Source organism: Sinohyriopsis cumingii, unplaced genomic scaffold (genome assembly GCF_028554795.1).
Source record: "Sinohyriopsis cumingii isolate HCF-2022 unplaced genomic scaffold, ASM2855479v2 utg002264l, whole genome shotgun sequence".
Taxonomy (NCBI): domain Eukaryota; kingdom Metazoa; phylum Mollusca; class Bivalvia; order Unionida; family Unionidae; genus Sinohyriopsis; species Sinohyriopsis cumingii.
This window is the reverse complement of record NW_028316175.1, coordinates 14,567-37,191: the sequence shown is the minus strand read 5'-3', so window position 1 is coordinate 37,191 and position 22,625 is coordinate 14,567. Positions and strand designations below refer to the sequence as shown.

The following is a 22,625-nucleotide window of genomic DNA, read 5'->3' as shown; positions in this document are numbered from 1 at the left end:
CTTACCCAATCCCGTTACTTAAAAACCCATCCCAACCACCCAGCCATGTGTGCAACTGCGTTAATTTCTCACTCAACTAATAACTGGTGACACCTGGTGGTATCAAAGGGAGGTATTGGGCAAGAGTTACTGCATCTTGTTTATCTATATAAAAAGGACAGGAAAAGATGATGTTTGTCTTTTAGCAGGGCTTTGTTCAAGAGGTAGCAGGCTAATAGTCCTATAGTAATGTGATTAGGTAAGTATCCTCTGAGAAATAATTCACATAAAAATTATCACAGTCCATCAAACAATCTTTTCTGATCGTACTAGTTGATATACTGAAACCATCTTTTTTTTGACATTCTGCGAATACCTTATATGGCAGAACTCAGGATTGTCTTTATAATCTGTATTATTTTATGTTTTGTGAAGAAGTTCAGAATAAATTCAGCATGTTGCTACATTTTTTGAGGATTTTAATGACAATGAACCAAGAAGAAGGAGATATTTAAGTGTTAGGTAAATATGGAACTATGTTAAGGAAAACCTTTTTGCCTGAGAATCCATGAATAGACCATGTGTGTTTCAACAGATGTACGGTAAATATGTTGAATCAGCATTATCATTTTTTTTGTGGGTTTTTTGTGCCCAATGAGTTGCTAACAACACAAAGTATTGGGGCTGCACATATTGAGAAAGCAAGATAGTATTATTGCAGTGGAGTTTAAAATGTAATAAATATACAATTTAAAATTTCATATTTTGTTTATAGCTGGCATTTAAGGAAAATGATCATCTTCCTAAACTATCGAACCCGCACAAATGGGTGAGATGGCAGTGATCCGTAATGGTAAGAGCTTTAGATCACTCGGCCACTCTGGGCCCCAACAGCTTTGTAGTGTTGAGCTATCTAATCACTATTACACACTGCTTGTCATAACTAATCAACAGAATTAGAATTCAATTTGATGGCAAACATTCTACAAACCCACATTTCCTCAGCAAATGCCCATGCATTGGCTTTAGGGTAGACATCAGGTACTGTATTTCATGAAGATTTTCGTACAGGAAAAATTATTTATTAATTTCAGTGTACAAAATATTAATTATCATTTTGTGGTAATGACCGTGTACGAAAAATAAAGGGATCATACCTGGACAAGGCCTGCGGAACACACGGCACTCGACAACCAAACGTACAAAACTAATGTACAAATTCTGTCTCATTCTGCTCTCAACTCAAGAATTTGATTGTTGTTATGAGAGAGAAAGAGAGATTATCCTTTATTGTTCAGATACCAGTAAGTTTTGTTATTCCTTATGTAAACACTACAAGGGCAGTATTATATTCCATTGGCAATTAAAACCTGAATGAATAAATCGTTTTGATTGTAATTATGAGATCCATTGTCACTGTGCCACATGGCTATGCAGATGTAATATACATGCTAATTAAATACACATGACCTTTAGCTTGGTCTTTTCCAGTAAATACTGGATTGAAGACCAGATTCACCTCAACAGATCAAACTAAGGAGGCTGTATGTAGGGAAATGAGGCTACCCATGGGGTATTGAAAATATGTACGACAAGCCCATTAGCTCAAAAATAATATTAATCTACTGATACTTGTTCTGAAGCCAGTTGAAAAAAATGGCAAATGAATTTAAGAGACAGACAGACAGACAGAGAGAGCAATAACAACAAAGCAATGTGTATAAAAATATTTTTGTATTATAAACACATTATTTTCAAGGATATAATTGATCCAACATTGGTCGAATGCACAAAACAAATGTAAAAACATGATGCAGTGAAATATTTATAATTTTCAAGAGTTTTACAAGTCTTCCAGCTCAAAACCCTCAAACCATTCACGTTCTTCGTCACTAGAAACACTTTCCAATGGAGCTGCATTGTCACTCCTTATGTAGTGGTCCTCTCTACCATTTAATACATTTGAAAGACCAGTAACATTGAAGCTACTGATTATCATGTCCTTTTTCTTCTTTAATTCTTCACTGGCTTCAAAAATCCGGACAATCATCTGCTGCTTTGAAGGGGCTGGAATTTTTTCAGTTGCTCACTTCGTGTGTACTTTCCAAACTTCATAAGTATAATCCAACATTAGTGTTCATCCTTCCATGCTTTTTGTTGAACTTTCACTACAACTCCCTTTAGGATTTTTAGATTTTTTAAGTTTCTTTTTCCCCGAATGATTATCATTGGTGGCAACAAATCACCAGATGCCAGGCAATGTCAGTACACAAGTTAAATTGGTGTTTGTCACTGCCGGTACCTCTAATACGCACCTCTTTCATCCAGACTTTATGAATTATCTTCCCAGGAACCAAATCGAAATGGACTGGCGTTTCATCCATATTTCCAATTAAATGTTCATCAAATTCCTCATCCTTCTGCAGCCTTCTTATATATCTGGTAAAGCAGTCTATTTTTTCCTCTAGGTGTTGAGGTAGTTTTTGAGATATTGAAGTTTACATCTCAGTGCAAGTCCATTTCGCTTCCATCAACCCATCCTCTTGAGCCCTGAAGCTTTAGATATTTCTCCTGAATAACTGCAGTAGCATAATTTTGTGACATCTCAATTGTTACAGGCATGTGATGGTCCCGCATACAGAGTATACAATTTTCTGCTCCTTCTCTGTGAATGTGTCATTGGTCAGCCTGAACCTGGGACAGATTATTTCTTTGTTCTTTGAATTTTTTTTTGAAACATCCATTTTCATATAGCTTGATAAAGTACATGTACTTAGTGTAAGGTTTTACTTTGCAGCCTAATTCTACAGGCATGTGACAGTCCCGCATACCAAGAATTTCCTGCTCCTTCTCATGTGAATGTGTCATGGGTCAGTAGGCACCTAGGACAGATCCTTTCTTTGTCCTTTGAATATTTTTTTAAAAATCCATTTTCATCCATGTTGGTAAAGTACTTGGTGTAAGGTGGTACTTTGCAGCTATGGGCCTAATTCCACATATTTTTACCTCCTCAACAATTCTTATTTTATCATTAATGTCCCATTTCTTATAATTTCCTCTTGCTGCTGACTTTGCAATACCAGGAAACTGGCTTATATCCCTCATATCTTTGCTGCAGTCCAGATTGTCTACTGCAGGCTCAGGAAATGTTTCGGCAACAATGGGCACCTTTACAATAGTATCTTTTGGTATGATGGCATTATCTGCTGCATCAGTATTTGATTTGTGAAGTTCAGCACCATCTTTTTCATTGGCGAGTTCGGTAAATGAAGTAACAGACAGGTGATGGGCTTCACCTTTATCTTTTCTGGGCCATCCAGGTCCAATTTTCTGCCTTTTGTTTGGTGGTTCAGTGCATTTAGGTGGTGGTGGGATAAAAGTCTCTCCCATTGGCAGGGGTTTGAAGAAACTTAACACATTAACCCCTGGAGGAAACACATTTTGAAAGCTGTTTCTGTATTTTGTAGTGCAACTAGATATTCCAGATTATTTGGTATCATTGTAGAGCTACATCTGTCTACCTTTCTATAATACCACCCACTTTAGTGTATCTTGCATGACCATGATGCCACAGAGCTCGGCAGTAGGCTACTACCTCCTGCCTCGTAAAGTCATCACTAGGGGTTAATGGGTTAATAATGAAGACATGCCCAAGCATGAACAGTCCAAGATCTTTGAAGATATTAACTATATATAAATCAAACTCACATAGTCAATGACTTTTGCAATTATGATTAAAACTAACTGGGTTTTTATAGTTTTTACTGCATTACTATGTTGAGACAATAAGATTAATTGACCTTTGGTCTTCGCATCTTCCTGTACTGTGATATTATTTTTACTTGATAAATTAACTCAAGTGGCTGCTGGACTCATTTTCAGATGAGCGCGTTTCTTTGTTACACAGACTGACATAAACAAGATCACTCATTAATGACGTCCAGCTGTTAATGAATAATGGTATATATTGTAATGACAACAAAACAAATATATCATTATATTTTCTCACCGATACAAAAGACAAAGAAGGGCAATATCAGTTGCCCTTTCTGAGTAAGCTGAACAAACTTATAATTGGTGAATATTTCTGTTTGGGTTTTTTCTTCTCCATTATTAGATACCTCAGATACAAATTTACGCGAAGATAACAGTTAATTTGGGTTTGTGTTTCACTGAGGAAACATATTTATATTTCTCTTATGGGATTATACCAAATATACTTGGCAAAGAATAAATTAGTCATTTTGCGTATCTAAGTGATACATCAGCATTTTTTCGACGCCGTTTGAAACGTGATGCAAATAAAAACATAAAAATATGTATTGAAATACAATAATAAAAGAAAGAAATTATCAATGACCGACATGCATGATTATAAACCACGATTGTTATATTGCATGAATCTCCCATTTCAGTATTCAAATACTCAGTTAAGAACATGCCCAAAGTTAATCACTACTCATAACTTGCTTAGCACAACAATACCCTGATCATTTGATGTACCTAAAACGAACTTTGGTATATTTTTAAATCCGTTTGAAATGTGAACCTGTCTTCAATTTTAACAAAATGAAATAAAAATAATAGATCAATAAAAATTGCAAGTAAAACAATGATTTTATCTTTTATTCTTAGCTGTTAAATTGAAAGGGTCATACTTTTTTTATCACTTTGGCAAAAGTAAATCTTCACTGTAGATCCAGGGTTCCCACGCTACTGGGAAATTGAGGAAAAGTCGGGAGAAAGTAGACTTTTTTTCCTCACCATGAATTTCACAAATAGTGATGTAAGTCAGGAAAATCTCTGGAATTTTCCACCTCCACCTGATGTCCAAAACAATCACGTAATTAAGTCGTAACTAAACTGATCGTGAGTTAAATTTATCGAGTTCTAACCAGAATATTCAGAGGGTACAGTATGCATCATTTGGTTGCTTGCAATAAACATATATTCTGAGTCAATCCAAAATGCCCAGTGGATTAGATTCATCTAGTAGACTTTTATTTTCAAGGTTCAGCTCGATATCCATATCTTTCCTTACGTGAAAGGTATGAAAACCAGTCTAGCATCACAAGAGGCCAACATGGTGGTGGCAAAGAATAGCCTCTTACTGGATATCCTAGCAAACTTTAAACGTTGCTAGATCGAATGAGACATGCATGAAATCAATATGAAAATTACTTGTTTTCTCAGAAATTGTAGTAGTTATGTCTTTAATCTGCTGAAAGACAAGATAAAACTACGTCGTTGATGAAATGTGACCTGGTGCTCGCAATTTGCATTGCTAGTCATGAGTAATGTACACATTTAACAACCCACCTTTTCAAGTGTTGCAGAGAAAGAAAAAAAAATTTAAATGTAAGTCTTATACTGATTCTAATAAAAATACAAAAATGAAAGAACACAAAATATTTATATATTCTGAGAACAACTTTTGGAGTATTGTTGTATCACATGACCACAACATGGACATGTGATCTCTGCTTGATAAATCAGACTATCCAGATGGCTGATTTTTACAAAAAGTTTTTTATTTAATATAATTGAATTTATCTACAACATTATAAAGGAGTTTGTTGTTGAATATTGGACTATCGATGTCCTTATTTGAGATTTGTGAAGTCATGTGACTAGTAATGCTAATGGCGAGTACTGGGTCAGGTTTCATCTACACCATAGTTTCGTCTTGCTTGACTGCAGATTATAATACTTGCCATTTCTGAGAAAATAATGGTGAAAATAAAGGTTAATTCGCCAGATTGGATTCATGCGATGGTCGTCCGAGAGTTATGCATTGGTACATCACTGTTTTTTAAAATGTATTTGTATAGTTTTCAGTCTTCTTGCGATTCTGAAGTAGCAAAAGACGCGTGAGAAAAGTTAAATCGAGCGGAGGGTTTTGGCCACACATGCACTCCTTGTGTTTATTTATATTACCGATATGGTGATTTCATGTTGTCTGAGATTTCGCCATACTTTATTGATAAAATATCAGACTCCTGTGCTTGAACCTGTAACCCAGAACATCCTATTTACTATGTATCTGTTGCCATAAAAAATGATGCATCTTAATCGAAGTTTCCAATTTTTCAAGAAGTTGTCCCACATGTACAAAATCATCTGCTGCCCAACATGTCAGCTTGCCACTAGAACATGATTCTCACAAAATTTCCCAGCATATAGTCTGTTTCTAAATTCTGTAGTATTTTTCCCCATAAACAAGATGTAAACACATTATACCTTATTCATTGTTGTTTCTTGTCACGTAATAGCTCATTTTTTAAAATACATGTGTATTGAATTTTACTAATTTTTTACAAGACCGGTTTAGTTGGCTTAATATTGCTTGCCATTGATTGGCTTTGTTACATTCAGTTTGGTAAAATTATCTGTAATCCTGATCAAACTACTCGAAACTGCAGACAGAGACGGTCCAAAGTAATGTATTTAATTTCTATAGCTTAATGGATAAACATGACGTCTTTTCAAAGCTGTGCGCAAAATTGGCTGACATATCGCGAGTCATGAAAACATATTGGTGGTATCCTGTATGTCCAAAATTAATATCATTTTGAACAATATTCTGGTGACAGTTGCCTCTTTTTAAATGGTAAGCATTACATTATTTTACTTTCGTCAGTCAGTAGAAATCGGTATGTGTTTTGCTTCAGTATTGGAGACAGAAACCTTAGGTGCACAGAAATGTCTGACATTATTGTATATATTTAAAAATGATACGAGCTCCTGTATCAATATATGTTTGGTTTAACGAATTACAAGAAGACAAGTTGATTTTACAGAAAATTCAGTCCTTGTTAATACAACATTATATAATTGTGAAGGTCTTTTGTCAAAATTCAAATAAACCCTTTTGAAAATGTTTTTTAAATGATGGATTTTTAACTAGATCATCTTAAGGAGATTAGGTTGTTTGAAAAATCTTTTTTGGATTTTATTGGCATAGATACATTTAGGGTTAAACTCTTTTCGTTACAAGGCAAGACTAATAATTTGAGGGTTTTTTTCTTTCCATAGGAAATGTTACTTTCTATGAAATGAATATATATTGCTCTATAATTCTTTAGAATTAAAAATTTGAAAGGAAACAAAACATAATTTATGTTCATTATGTTGTTCCCACTTAGCAACATAATGCAGCAGAATAAAGTTAGAATTTTTATTCTGTACATTGAAATGACATTCTGTACATTGAAATGACTTTACATGCTAATTTATAGGAATATAATCGAACTTGTTTTGTGTGATACATTTTGGTTTTGTACATGATCATCTTTTCTGACTTCGATGTTTTTGGAGAGTCTTGAAAGGGAAACATCTTTAGATTTAGAAAATGCCTGTTTTGTAATCAACAGTGTTCTTTAGTTCCATTCAGTAATGGTCATATGTGAATCTTGAAAAAAAGTAATTTCAGTCTGGAAATGACCTGGAAATTTATATTTAGAAAAGCGTGGAAACCATGTGGATCATTTTATATACAAAAAAAAATAGGATGACTGAAAAAATATTAAATTTTGTGTCCAAAAAAATATAAAATTAATTATGTAATTATTTTTATGGCCTAACTCATTCTACCACAGACGTTTTTGTCGTTTTCACTGGAAATGTGCATAGGAAAGACATTTGGGGGGCTGTTTCTGAATACATTGTAATACATCGGCTTTCAGCAGATTTTCCATGAGACTAATGCCTAGTTGTATTAGAAATTTTCCATTGGTTATTTTGCTTACGCATGTGCAGAAGGGTAAAAGTTGGAGTTCTTTTTTTTTTTTTTTTTTGTGCTTAATGGACCCATCATTTTCATATGGAGACCGCTCTTTATTCCAAATGCCCACCGTAACCTAGTTTTTACAAAGGATCACCTGTCTGTGTGCAGTTCAGACCAGTCTGCCTTAGTTCTGAGGCCAAAAGGTCTCAAATCCAGACACAAAATCGCATTCCGACCACGAGCAAATTTTGGGTGGGAAAAAAAAAACGGGTAACAAAAATGAGGTTTTTCCTTCTGTAGTGCAACTAGAACTTCCAGATTATTTGGTATCATTTTAGAGTTCTATCTGTCTGCTTTTTTATAATACCACCCACGTTGGTGTATCTTAAATGATTTTTACGCTGCAGAGCTCCGAAATACGGTACAGCCTGATCACAACTACATACGGGATCAGGGCCGAATCAGTTATTGGTGTACGAAAAATTAAAGGGTACGAAAAATAACCTGAAATGCGGTAGTTGATTATCTCAGGCCCAGCTTGGGCCTCTTCTATTGTTATTATTATTATTATTATTATAATTTTTTTATTTTTAGGGATTGTATGCTGTGTATTTTTAATGACAAGAGCGATGTAAAACCACACACAATTGTGAACCTGGGTAAGGAAGAATGTGTTGGATGTAAGGTAGACTTCAATTCAGAACGCTCCCATAGCATCAAGATTATTCTGGCCAATGGTAATGCTTTCTGGTTATCGCTGTCAACTGAGGTGGAGGCAAATATTTGGCTGCATAGTTTATGTCAAGCAGTATCAGAAGGATTACAGGTCAGTCTGTTAATGGAATTTTATTGACATGTACATATTGTGCTCCACATTTTACTCACACTGTTAAAGTGATATGATCATAACTGCATACCTTATAATGGGACTTTGTTTTACTGTTATAGTGATATGATCATAACTACATTCCATATAATGGGACATTGTTTTACTGTTAAAGTGACATGATCATAACTGCATACCCTATAATGGGACATTGTTTTACTGTTATAGTGATATGATCATAACTGCAGACCATATAATGGGACATTGTTTTACTGTTAAAGTGATATGATCATAACTGCAGACCATATAATGGGACATTGTTTTACTGTTAAAGTGATATGATCATAACTGCATACCTTATAATGGGATGTTGTTTTACTGTTAAAGTGATATGATCATAACTGCATTCCATATAATTTGATATTGTTTTACTGTTATAGTGATATGATTATAACTGCATTCCGTATAATTTGATATTGTTTTACTGTTATAGTGATATGATCATAACTGCATTCCATATAATGGGATATTGTTTTACTGTTATAGTGATATGATCATAACTGCATTCCATATAATTTGATGTTGTTTTACTGTTATAGTGATGATTATAACTGCATTCCGTATAATTTGACATTGTTTTACTGTTATAGTGATATGATCATAACTGCATTCCATATAATGGGACATTGTTTTACTGTTAAAGTGATATGATCATAACTGCAGACCATATAATGGGACATTGTTTTACTGTTAAAGTGATATGATCATAACTGCATTCCATATAATTTGATATTGTTTTACTGTTATAATGATATGATTATAACTGCATTCCGTATAATTTGATATTGTTTTACTGTTATAGTGATATGATCATAACTGCATTCCATATAATGGGATATTGTTTTACTGTTATAGTGATATGATCATAACTGCATTCCATATAATTTGATATTGTTTTACTGTTATAGTGATATGATTATAACTGCATTCCGTATAATTTGATATTGTCTTACTGTTATAGTGATATGATCATAACTGCATTCCATATAATGGGACATTGTTTTACTGTTAAAGTGATATGATCATAACTGCATTCCATATAATTTGATATTGTTTTACTGTTATAGTGATATGATTATAACTGCATTCCGTATAATTTGATATTGTTTTACTGTTATAGTGATATGATCATAACTGCATTCCATATAATGGGATATTGTTTTACTGTTATAGTGATATGATCATAACTGCAGACCATATAATGGGACATTGTTTTACTGTTATAGTGATATGATCATAACTGCAGACCATATAATGGGACATTGTTTTACTGTTAAAGTGATATGATCATAACTGCAGACCATATAATGGGACATTGTTTTACTGTTAAAGTGATATGATCATAACTGCATTCCATATAATTTGATATTGTTTTACTGTTATAGTGATATGATCATAACTGCATTCCATATAATGGGATATTGTTTTACTGTTATAGTGATATGATCGTAATTGTTACTATATGTATGACTGCTCCTCTGGCCTAGTGGTTAGAGTGTCCGCCTTGTATGCATGAGGTCATGGGTTCAGTCCCTGGCCAAGTCATCCAAAGACTTACAAAAATGGTATTAACAGCTGCCTCGTTTGGCATTCAGCATTAAGAGGTTAGTGTTAGGACTGGTCGGCCTGGTGTCAGAATAATGTAACTGGGTGGAACATATTGCTACTTGTCTGCGGCATGATGCTCCAGTGCTAGACATCACTAAAAACTGCCACACTGCAAACATCATAGCAAAAGCTACATTAAAAATCCAATCACACACACACACACACTTACCATACAATGGGACTTTGTTTTACTGTTACAGTGATATGATCATAACTGCATTCCATATAATAGGACATTGTTTTACTGTTAAAGTGATATGATCAGAACTGCATTCCATATAATGGGACATTGTTTTACAGTTAAAGTGACAAGATCATAACTGCAGACCATATAATGGGACATTGTTTTACTGTTAAAGTGATATGATCAGAACTGCATTCCATATAATGGGACATTGTTTTACAGTTAAAGTGATAAGATCATAACTGCATTCCATATAATGGGACATTGTTTTACAGTTAAAGTGATAAGATCATAACTGCAGACCATATAATAGGACATTGTTTTACTGTTAAAGTGGCATGATCATAACTGCAGACCATATAATGGGACTTTGTTTTACTGTTAAAGTGACATGATCATAACTACATTCCATATAATAGGACATTGTTTTACTGTTATAGTGATATGATCATAACTGCAGACCATATAATGGGACATTGTTTTACTGTTATAGTGATATGATCATAACTACATTCCATATAATGGGACATTGTTTTACTGTTAAAGTGGCATGATCATAACTGCAGACCATATAATGGGACATTGTTTTACTGTTAAAGTGATATGATCATAACTACATTCCATATAATAGGACATTGTTTTACTGTTAAAGTGATAAGATCATAACTGCACTCCATATAATGGGACATTGTTTTACTGTTAAAGTGGCATGATCATAACTGCAGACCATATAATGGGACATTGTTTTACTGTTAAAGTGACATGATCATAACTGCAGACCATATAATGGGACATTGTTTTACTGTTAAAGTGATATGATCATAACTACATTCCATATAATGGGACATTGTTTTACTGTTAAAGTGATAAGATCATAACTGCACTCCATATAATGGGACATTGTTTTACTGTTAAAGTGGCATGATCATAACTGCAGACCATATAATAGGACATTGTTTTACTGTTATAGTGATATGATCATAACTGCAGACCATATAATGGGACATTGCTTTACAGTTAAAGTGATAAGATCATAACTGCACTCCATATAATGGGACTTTGTTTTACTGTTAAAGTGACATGATCATAACTACATTGCATATAATGGGACATTGTTTTACTGTTAAAGTGACATGATCATAACTACATTCCATATAATGGGACATTGTTTTACTGTTAAAGTGACATGATCATAACTGCAGACCGTATAATAGGACATTGTTTTACTGTTAAAGTGACATGATCATAACTGCAGACCGTATAATGGGACATTGTTTTACTGTTAAAGTGATATGATCATAACTGCAGACCATATAATGGGACATTGTTTTACTGTTAAAGTGGCATGATCATAACTGCAGACCATATAATGGGACATTGTTTTACTGTTAAAGTGGCATGATCATAACTGCAGACCATATAATAGGACATTGTTGTACTGTTGTAATGATACAGTAAAACCTGTCAATTGAGACCACCCTTTCTGCTGACAAAATATGGTCTCTCAAGACCAGGTGGTCTTTCATAACAGGTTTGTGTAAAGGACCAGTTTCCAAAGTCAAAATTAAACACTGTCAGTGTATTATATCCTTCATTTATAGTTCTTAAAATATGCATGCATTTCATCTGAAAATAATTTTATGTAGCTATACACCAATAGTGGGTTCAGCATTCAGACCCTGGACATCCATCCTCCATCATACAAGGAAAAACAGACATTAGAAATTCCAATTCCTTTTGGGGAGTCTTCATATCATTGTGTAGTCAATTATAAAACAAGTCCAACCGCAAAGGCCCAGATCTGGCAATGCATAATACACCAACAGATCTGGGTCTTTGCAGTTTTATCAGGAGTAATCGGTAGAACAAACAATATAGACGTTGATCTTCCAGTGCATTATGCTGCGGCAGATCTAGATATTTGTTCCTTGTAGTTCGACTTGACTTATAAGTGAGTATATATGGTACTTTTTTGACACTATCTTGTTCTGTCTCTGAATATGGGCTCGGGGATGTAGAATAGGTGTGATCTACCTTCTAACTTGTTGTAAAAGGCAGTGGTTTGCATGCCAGGGTGACAAAAAGGGTGTAGATTTGAATCCTACCAATTGATCAGCTCAGGAGGAGCAATGTTGGCATGTCAGGGAGTAAGGCATTTTACTCCAATTGTTTTGCCATGAAATAACCTACTTGGGTTGCTGTGCCATGGAACACGAAACCAAACCAAATCCGTCTTTGAACTCCTGTGACATTGTAAAGGAGTTGTGACATCAAGGACTAATTTTGTTCCCAGAAAATTCCAATTCAGTCTGTAGAGTGTGTAATATTTCCCAGGACGATAGCTACAGTTGTGTTCAGCCAGAAACTAATAGAATAAAAAAAGCGGAAGAAATTCACAAGTACTTAAGATCACACAAACTCGATAAAATGGAGCTAACTACTGGAAATTAGACTGTTTCTACTGTATTTTTACTGGAAATTGGAAATCATCCTGCTTCTACTGTATTTTTACTGGAAATTGGAAATCGGCCTGTTTCTACTGTATTTTTATGGAAATAGGAAATCAGCCTGTTTCTTTTCGTATTTTTACGGAAATAGGAAGTCTCCAAATTCTCATAACAGCTTCATGTTTCCAATGACTGAATTCACCATTTTTTGTGGGGTACCAGTTTTTTGCAGATTTTGTAATTGAATTTGCACTTGCCAGATTATCTCTCTTGTTACAGACTGGTCTGGCTTAGTATTTTCCTTTAGCACTTAATGCCACTTTTGTTACAGACTGGTCTGGCTTGTATTTTCCTTAAGCACTAATGCATTGTCTCTCTTGTTACAGACTGGTCTGGCTTGTATTTTTCTTTAGCACTAATACATTGTCTCTCTTGTTACAGTTTGGTCTGGCTTGTATTTTCCTTTAGCACTAATACATTGTCTCTATTGTTACAGACTGGTCTGGCTTGTATTTTTCTTAGCACTTAATGCCACTCTTGTTACAGACTGGTCTGGCTTATATTTTCCTTTAGCACTAATACATTGTCTCTCTTGTTACAGACTGGTCTGGCTTGTATTTTCTATTTAGCATGTAATGCCACTCTTGTTACAGACTGGTCTGGCTTGTATTTTCCTTTAGCACTAATACATTGTCTCCCTTGTTACAGACTGGTCTGGCTTGTATTTTCCTTTAGCACTTAATGCCACTCTTGTTACAGACTGGTCTGGCTTATATTTTTCTTTAGCACTAATACATTGTCTCCCTTGTTACCGACTGGTCTGGCTTGTATTTTCCTTTAGCACTTAATACATTGTCTCTCTTGTTACAGACTCGTCAAGCCTGTGGAAGTTGCCTCACTTGTTGTCTAGTACTGACCAGTCAGAAGCTGCTCATGTGTCATGAGGACCTGCAGACCAGCTTTATTAGAACACTGGGCAGTGCCAGTCTGGTGGACATTACAGCTGTTCTCACTGACCCTACATGCAAAACCTTCTGTGTGCTGGTATGTGTATGAATGGCACTTAATAATACCGCAGACTGAAGTAAAACTTAATATTAAATACATGTAACAGTTTTCTGGGTATAAAATATTACGATTTGGCATTAAATGGCAGTTTTGCAAGTACATAAATTCATGGATTGGGAAACAAAGTTAGTATTTCTTATAACAAAGATTTCTTTTAAATATTATCTTATTTTATCTTGCTGTAATGGGAAACATCCCACATGTAGACAAGTCCAAGTTACATGAAATAGGCTTCTGTCTTATTTGTATTTAATCAACGTGGATTGCATTGTTGGCAAATATAGGATAATATTAACAAACTTGGGCAGCAAAGCTCAGCAGCTAACCAGCTATTTACAAGTTACATCTCTACTTCACCTTCCAAAACAAAAATGGTAATCGATTAATTTTCTATCTGTCATGCATAATTTCAGCAAACAATGCTAATGCAAGTAATTTCAAAATTCTTCTTTGGTGCCAGCTCAAGCAGTATTTCAGACTTTACATCTGCCACTGTGGGTCATTGCTTCAGAATATAAGGTGCATTTAAAATATTTTCTTAGCAGGCACAGCCTTCAGAAACCTTTTTGTAGTGCTTTAGAACAAAAGCCATAGACAAAAATTAAAATGATAAAAATGGTTGCAGAAGTAAACAATTTTAGTTAGATACATGTCACAATAGCCAGTTCATTGGTAATGTACCATGGTACTTGTACCAGCAGGATCTGTATGTACCACAATATGCTGATTGTACTGGTAAAACGGCACACTCATAGTAGAAGCCATAAAATTCAAAGTATTTAAAACAAGGGAGTAAGCATTATTTGCTTTCCATTCTCTTGTAGAGTTCATTGTAATCAGCAACCTTTGCTGAATATGGAGGAAAGCAGTTAACCTTGAAATAGAATGCTTACTGTCACATTTGTATAAACTTTGCTTGATGTCAAGGAAATGTGTCCATTATAACTTTTATACATTGTTAACCTGTACCAAATGAGTGCTACTGTTTTGCATGGGATATTTCATATTTTCAGTTACATTCCAAACTATATTTGAATCTGAGATTTTTGTTTGGGGCAGAACATTTTTTGGATTTCTTAAATGTTCTGAAATTTGCAGTCTCAACTTCGGTATTTTTCCATATTAAAAATGAAAAGTCCAAAATGGAAAATTGAAATTAAATTGGTTAGAAACATTTTTTTAAACCTTATTCACAAGATCCTAGTGCTGATGATCCCAGTTCATCACTTGTATTTTAACGAATTCAAGTCCTATAGTACAGGGTTAATGCCTGAAAAATGTATTTGCTTACCCATAGTACTAGTTTAGATTCAAAATTAGTAGTTGCCAGGAGATTTTAATTGTTAAAATAAATATCACTTTGAAATTGTGGCAAATTCTGATAGATACGTATCCACTGTGGCACAGAGATCTGTATTTTTAAATGGAATTTTAATTAAAAAAGTAAGACCCATTATAAGGATAGAACATCTGATTCCTATGGTTGAATTACAACATGCAAAATGCGTCTTGTTAAGTAAGCTATTTGCAGTGCTTATCAGCCAATCAGAACATGTGTAATCTATTCCTGGTCATTAAGAGACATGGCTATCACATTTGTATGAAAAAGTTACACTCTTTAATGACCAGGAACAGAGCAGTAATCCACAGGACTAGCTACAAGCATGATTCCAGTAGTCCCTTGATATTGTCACTAACCATGGGTTTCTGGACTAACGGAAATTTTGAACTATGTAATAATAATTAATAATAATAATAATAATAAATATTGTTTTTAAGAACGTTTTACTATAATTTTTGGTAGTAATGATTCTAGTGGGTTTTTTTTCCTTATCATCTCCGGGATTTTACTGAATCAAACTCCTGAAATTTTTAATGTCTCAGAAATTTAACCCATACATAGTAATAATAATAATAATGAGGACTTTGTATAGCGCCTAATCTTTAGAAGCTCTAAGCGCTTGACAACATTAGACAACACCTATAAGATAAAAAACATATAATGATATGATTACAAAAACAAACACCATGAAATGAGAAAACATTAAAAAAAACATGCTGAGAATATTTAAGGTAGGAAACATTATTAGGTCTTTTGCAGTCGAAATAAGTGAGTTTTAAGAGCCCTCTTGAATGCGATCACCGTGTCTAAGTTCAGTGGGCAATTCATTCCATGTTGCTGGGCCCTGGCATGCAAAAGAACGCTGTCCATGTGACTTTATTTTCACAGTGGGAATAATGAGTATACGATAGTCAGAAGAGGAGCATAAGTATCTTGCTGGTGTTTACACATGGGTGAGGTCGGATAGGTATGTTGGACTAGAGTCCGACAGTGAAACATAGCACAGAGAACAAATTTTGTGTTTGATCCTGGATCGAATGGATAGCCAGTGTAGGGTACAGAGCAGCGGGGAGGTGTGCTCTGATCATGTTACTCTAAGTATGATCCGAGCAGCTGTGTTTTGAACTTTTTGAAGTTTCTGGAGCAGATATTGAGATGAACCAGACAGAATTGAGTTACAATAGTCCAGTCTTGAAAGTACTAATGAACACACAAGTGTTTTAGTGGCATCAACTGAAAGATATTTGCAAATTGAGCTGATGCGTCTCAGCTCAAGATATGCAGCCTTGCATATGTTCATGACATGTTGGTGCAATGTGAGAGTACTGTCCAGAGTAACACCTAGGTTTCATACTGATTGTGTGAATTTAATGTTGGTGTTGCTGATATTTGTTGTTTGAGGTAAAGGATGTGAATGAGAAAGTCTTTGTGTTGTGATCAGAATGGCCTCAGTTTTATCATCATTCATCTGCAGCTTGTTACGTGTCATCCATGATTTCACATCAGAAATGCACCTCTCTACACCTTGGATGGTAGCATCAACTTCAGTTGGGTGGCTAGATTTGTATATTTGGTTGTCAACAGCGTACAATTGGTGAGACACTGGATGATGATCTATGACACTTGTGAGCGACTGAGTGTACAGAATGAAGAGAACAGGTCCAAGAACACACCCCTGTGGAACACCACAACATAGATCAACTGGGCTGGTTGTTGTTGTTGTTGTTGTATGGTTTAACGCCATTTTTCAGCACACGATAGGCTATACATGGCGGCCAGTATTAATGGTGGAGGAAGAACCCAGAAAAGCCCGGAAAGAACCACCGACCCACGAGAAGCTACTGGCAAGCTTTCTCACATATATCAACTGGGCTGGAGTGTATTCCATTTGCAGATACAATTTGTATCCTGTTGTTGACCAAGTAGGGCTTGAACCACAGTAAGGTTGTATCATGAATGCCAAATACATGCTGGAGACGGTGAAGTAATATATCATGGCCTATTGTGTCAAATGCTGCAGACAAATCAAGGAGGGTGAGGACTGTAATCCTTCTGTTATCCAACGCAGAGAGAATGTCATTAACTACTTTTAGAAGAGTAGTTTCAGTACTGTGGCAAGGGCAATATGCAGATTGTACATTGCTAAAAAGAATGTTTGAATTTAGATGAGATACAAGCTGGGATAGAACCTTTTCTAAGATTTTTGATATGAATGGGAGATTAGAAACTGGGCGGTAGTTCTTTAAATCGTTATGATCTAGTGCACATCATTTGTATTTGAAATAAGCTACCCCCATTACATTATGCTTTTTAAATATATAACATTATTGTCGGTTGATTTTGGCATAAAAATGATTACTTAATATGATGATATGGGTACGTAATGCAACAACACATAAATTTGGCAATGTAAGCTTTCTTTTTGCTGCCAAGGAAGCATGAATCTCTTGCCTCTCACTTGCCAATTACCTTTCCAAATTTAACATTCCTGGAATAGGATTTGCCTAACACTGCTGCAGATCATGCATGAGATACTTGTATACAGACCCTCAGATGGGTAGTTGTACTAAATCTGCTTTTCATTTGCAATCTATTTTTAACCATGTTTGGATTTCTTCTGTCATCACATTGTTTTTCGTTTTGCTTTAATTGTCTCTGAATTACATTCAGATTCATATGTTTATTACATTCATCCATTGTTTATCACATTCATCCATTGTTTATCACATTCATCCATTGTTTATCACATTCATATGTTTATCACATTCATATGTTTATCACATTCATCCATTGTTTATCACATTCATCCATTACATTCATCCATTGTTTATCACATTCATCCATTGTTTATCACATTCATCCATTGTTTATCACATTCATATGTTTATCACATTCATCCGTTGTTTATCACATTCATCCATTGTTTATCACATTCATCCATTGTTTATCACATTCATATGTTTATCACATTCATCCATTGTTTATCACATTCATCCATTACATTCATCCATTGTTATCACATTCATATGGTTATCACATTCATCCATTGTTTCCTTTCTATTTCGCACTTTTGGATTAGAATAGAAATTCAATTAAAGGAAGAGAACTATATCCTGCCTTATTAAAATTGTGCTGTAATGAAATACAAATGCATGAAATGCAAAGAGCAGCATTGAATCTTTTATAAAATATAACCGTTACTACAGTATGTGTAAAAATATAGTGTTTGTTAGCAAATTTTATTTCATATTTAGTTGTGTGTAAATATTGTACAGATAAAAATATTAGTGATGACATTATCACATCAACAGCAGTGTTGTATGTCTACCTTGACTATAATAGTATCACAACTTGCAAAAGGTAAAATGTTTTCACTGTAAAGAACCCGATCCTGGATTGATACGCAAAAGGGGTTTTGGCTATGAACATTTATCAACAAAATAATAAATTTTCTTTAAGGAAACATGCAGAGAAACAAACTTAGGAATTCATTTTATGGATAATGACATTATTTGCCCAATCATTGTTAGGCTATCGACAATTGTGGATTTACCTAATTATTGTTAGACTATTTTTAGTTGTGGATTTGCCCAACTATTGTTAGCCTGTTGACAGTTGTGGATTTGTCCAACTATTGTTAGGCTGTTGACAGTTGTGGATTTGCCCAACTATTGTTAGGCTGTTGACAGTTGGGATTTGCCCAACTATTGTTAGGCTGTTGACAGTTGTGGATTTGCCCAACTATTGTTAGGCTGTTGACAGTTGTGGATTTGCCCAACTATTGTTAGGCTGTTGACAGTTGGGATTTGCCCAACTATTGTTAGGCTGTTGACAGTTGTGGATTTGCCCAACTATTGTTAGGCTGTTGACAGTTGTGGATTTGCCCAGTCATTGTGAGGCTGTTGACAGTTGGGATTTCATGATCATATGCATATAGAGCAGCCAGTCGCCTAACTGGGGTGGAGCCAGTTGCCTAACTGCCTTAACTGCCTTTTTTCCAATATACCAGTACTTTTAACTTGGTTTACCAATTTGATACCTATAATAATAATAATAATAATAATAATAATAATAAGAAGAAGAATTTTTAGCGAAAAAATTGAACTAATACAAAATTCACCATATCAGTATATTAATATTTCTGCAGCAAGGATTAGGCAGGACAGAGACAGATTTAGAGAAAGTGAGAAATTGTGTCAATTGTCACAGGGAATGTGTTGTGATAAAGGAAAGCAAATAGACCTGAATTCAAAATTAGCTTTTACTTAGAGAATAAAGTGTTATATAGAATGCATGCTCAGTAATGAATGCATTTGTTGCAGTACAAATCTTGGGCAATTGATACAAACAGAAATATTATTAGGTACAAGAGTTCTAAATACCCCTGCCAGATAATGACCCTCTGAAGTCAAGAAACAAACCATGTGTAGTCATCATGAGAGGTTGTTAATACTGCACAGAAAATGGGAGTGATTATTGAAATTAACATTGTAAAGAATAATTTGAAATTAGCATTGTAAGTAACAATTTGAAATTAGCATTGTAAAGAAGAATATGAAATTAGCATTGTCAAGGACAGCTTGAGATTAGCATTGTAAAGAACAGTTTGAAATTAGCATTGTAAAGAAAAATTTGAAATTAGCATTGTAAAGAACAATTTGATATTAGCATTGTATAGAACAGTTTGAAATTAGCATTGTAAAGAACAGTTAGAAATTTTTAGCATTGTAAAGAACAGTTAGAAATTATTAGCATTGTAAAGAACAGTTTGAAATTATTAACATTGTCAAGAACAGTTTGAAATTAGCATTGTAAAGAATGATTTGAAATTAGCATTGTCAAGAATAATTTGAAATAAGCATTTGTTTGTTGTTGCATCAAGTTTCACTCAATTAGACAAAATTGGAAATATGTTGGCTCATGAAGCCAGTTGTCAGAGGTATATGAACAACTTGAATTGTATTTTGTTGGAAATTGATTAGCTTCAAGTGGCATAACATTAAAATCTTGGTTGTTTTAATTAATGTATCATTCTTTACAAATTGAACTGACATTATGCTCAGGGAATACATCAAAACTTTTAATTTGCAGTGGTGCAAAGAAGTATATTTTCTTTTCTGTCTCGTTCTCAGAAATGACCTGCCAGAGATGAATTTTCTGACCCTCAAAACTCCAAAGAGGTAGAAAGTTTGTGTGAGCTATGAGGAAAAGGAGAGTAAATCCTCTAGAGTTGTAGGAAATTTAATTAGAGAGTGGAAAAGTGAATTTCTGTGGGTGAAAAATGTTTCTAAAGATGTTAATATAGTGAAGATGTGTGATTGACATAAAAGAGGGTGGAAAATTTATATTTCTCAGGTCTATGGTCAAATGATTCCTCATTTTTGAAATCTGTTAATAACTCTTGTACATCATTGCATTGGTCAAATGTGAGACTGGATTTTTAGAAATCCTTGTTTTGAGATTGTGACATGGGATAATTGTTACATTAGGTAGCTATTGATCGGTTGAAAATTTAATGTGATATTTTTAAAACGTAAAAATGATCCTACTTACAAGCATTGTAAGGAACGTTTTGATAATTTTTTCAGGCATTCGACTCTCAGGAAGCAAAGGTTAGCAGTGAGAAATGGGTGCTGTACTTCAACAGTGAGAATGAAACTTCTAAATTCCTCCAAGCCCTATCATCTTGTTGGTCAGAACATTTCCAGGTATGAAAATTTGAGTTCATCCTTGCAAGTACTCATCAGAGAAAGATTAAATGCCCATCTGCTTTGGGCTTACATGCTAAGAAAATGACATTCTACCTAGATGCTGATTCCATTTTTGTCAGGTCGCCCCTTTCTGCTGTAGGAAGTTGGCCTTATACAATGTGTAGCCTTTTTCTTGAGAGTGATCACACAGATGTGTGTAATATTTACTTATAAAATATGAAAGGCATAACTGATTTCTAGATACTAAATATTTATATTTAAAAACCAGAGGCGTGTTATGGAATCATTTTTTAAAAATGAATTATGAATAACTATTGATCATGTTGTAAAACCATTTTGTAAATAAAATCAGGTTACAAACATGCCTGTAAATTAGTCCATCCATTCCATTTTCAGACATGGAAATTTCTTATCAGTGACAAAATGCCTCACCCTCTTTTCATTTATTCAAATTACTTTTGCATTTCCTTCTAAACAGATGACTTGTATCCCTTCTTGGCAATTTGTAGCTATTACACAAAATTCTCAGTGTTTTTGAAGAAATCATTACAATTTAAAGTCTGTTACATGCTGTGAAATTTGTTGAAAGGTGTGTTTTCAGGCAAAATCAATGAGTTTTTTGGGCAACTGTTGTGTGTACTTCAGTTAGTAATGTGAACCCAGGTAGTACTCTCTACACCACACCATCTGCTGATTGGGTTTGTGATTCAACATCACAAAACCCTATTCACACCATTAAAAACAAATTCAGAATAAATGTAGAATAACATTTGTATATATGTTATGTACACACAAAATTATCGATATTTTTAATGTTGCTGATATTAACAGGGTTGGGATTTATGCAAGTTGATAATTTTCTCCTGATTTTTAATAAAACGATGTGTGAAGATGACCTCATTTCACACAAAATGCATAATTTCTTGTCTGTAAATATTTATTTAATATCTGATATATATATATATATATATATATATATATATATATATATATATATATATATATACAGGGATGGTCCTGGCTTTTAGAAAGCTGTGGCAAAAAAAATCGCCAACCTCATTATTTTGTCGCTAATTTTCAAAAGGTGTTGCCAGAACAAGTAGTGTACATTTTTTCAAGTGTTAATTTAGTCTATTAATGTAACAGGCAATGGAAATTACAAAAGATGGGTTAGTTAATACTCTAATTACAACAAGCATTAACAAAATGTTACAAAGTGTTATATGAAGATCCGACGCGATTTTAGGGCTGCCCACTTGTTAAATGCAGTTTCAAAGTCTGATTTTTCACATCTGTGCATGCTGATTCTGATTAAATTCTCGAGAGATGAGATGCAGAGTTTATTTCTGATGTAAGTTTTTATGAGGTTCATCTTACTGAATCCACGTTCACAGTCTACAGTGCTGACAGGTGATACCAGTAGTCTCTCCGCAGCCCCCCCCATGGCTAGCTTCACAAAGCTTGAAGTGAATTGCTTCCTAAATCCCAAGAATGATCACTGAATGCTGTATAAATTTTCTCGACAAGCAAAATAGGATCTCCATTCCCACGAATGAAGCTTACATGAGTCAACACCTGGCAATATTGGACTGTATATATAAGCATAAATTCACACCCAATTTAGGGATTCTTTCACTCCTGTATTTTGAGAAATAAATAATTATTATTAATTAT

At 34.3% G+C, this 22,625-nt stretch overlaps 1 protein-coding gene across 1 annotated transcript in view; it reads left to right on the top strand.

Annotated features, from left to right (window-relative positions):
- LOC149770825 (pleckstrin homology domain-containing family M member 2-like) overlaps positions 1-22,625 on the top strand; it is a 79,784-nt gene that overhangs the window by 44,157 nt on the left and 13,002 nt on the right. Inside the window, exons 13-15 of the mRNA XM_089949063.1 lie at positions 8,300-8,531; positions 13,701-13,874; positions 20,829-20,948. Coding sequence (XP_089805189.1) covers positions 8,300-8,531; positions 13,701-13,874; positions 20,829-20,948 — 526 coding nt within the window. The remainder of the gene's footprint in view (positions 1-8,299; positions 8,532-13,700; positions 13,875-20,828; positions 20,949-22,625) is intronic.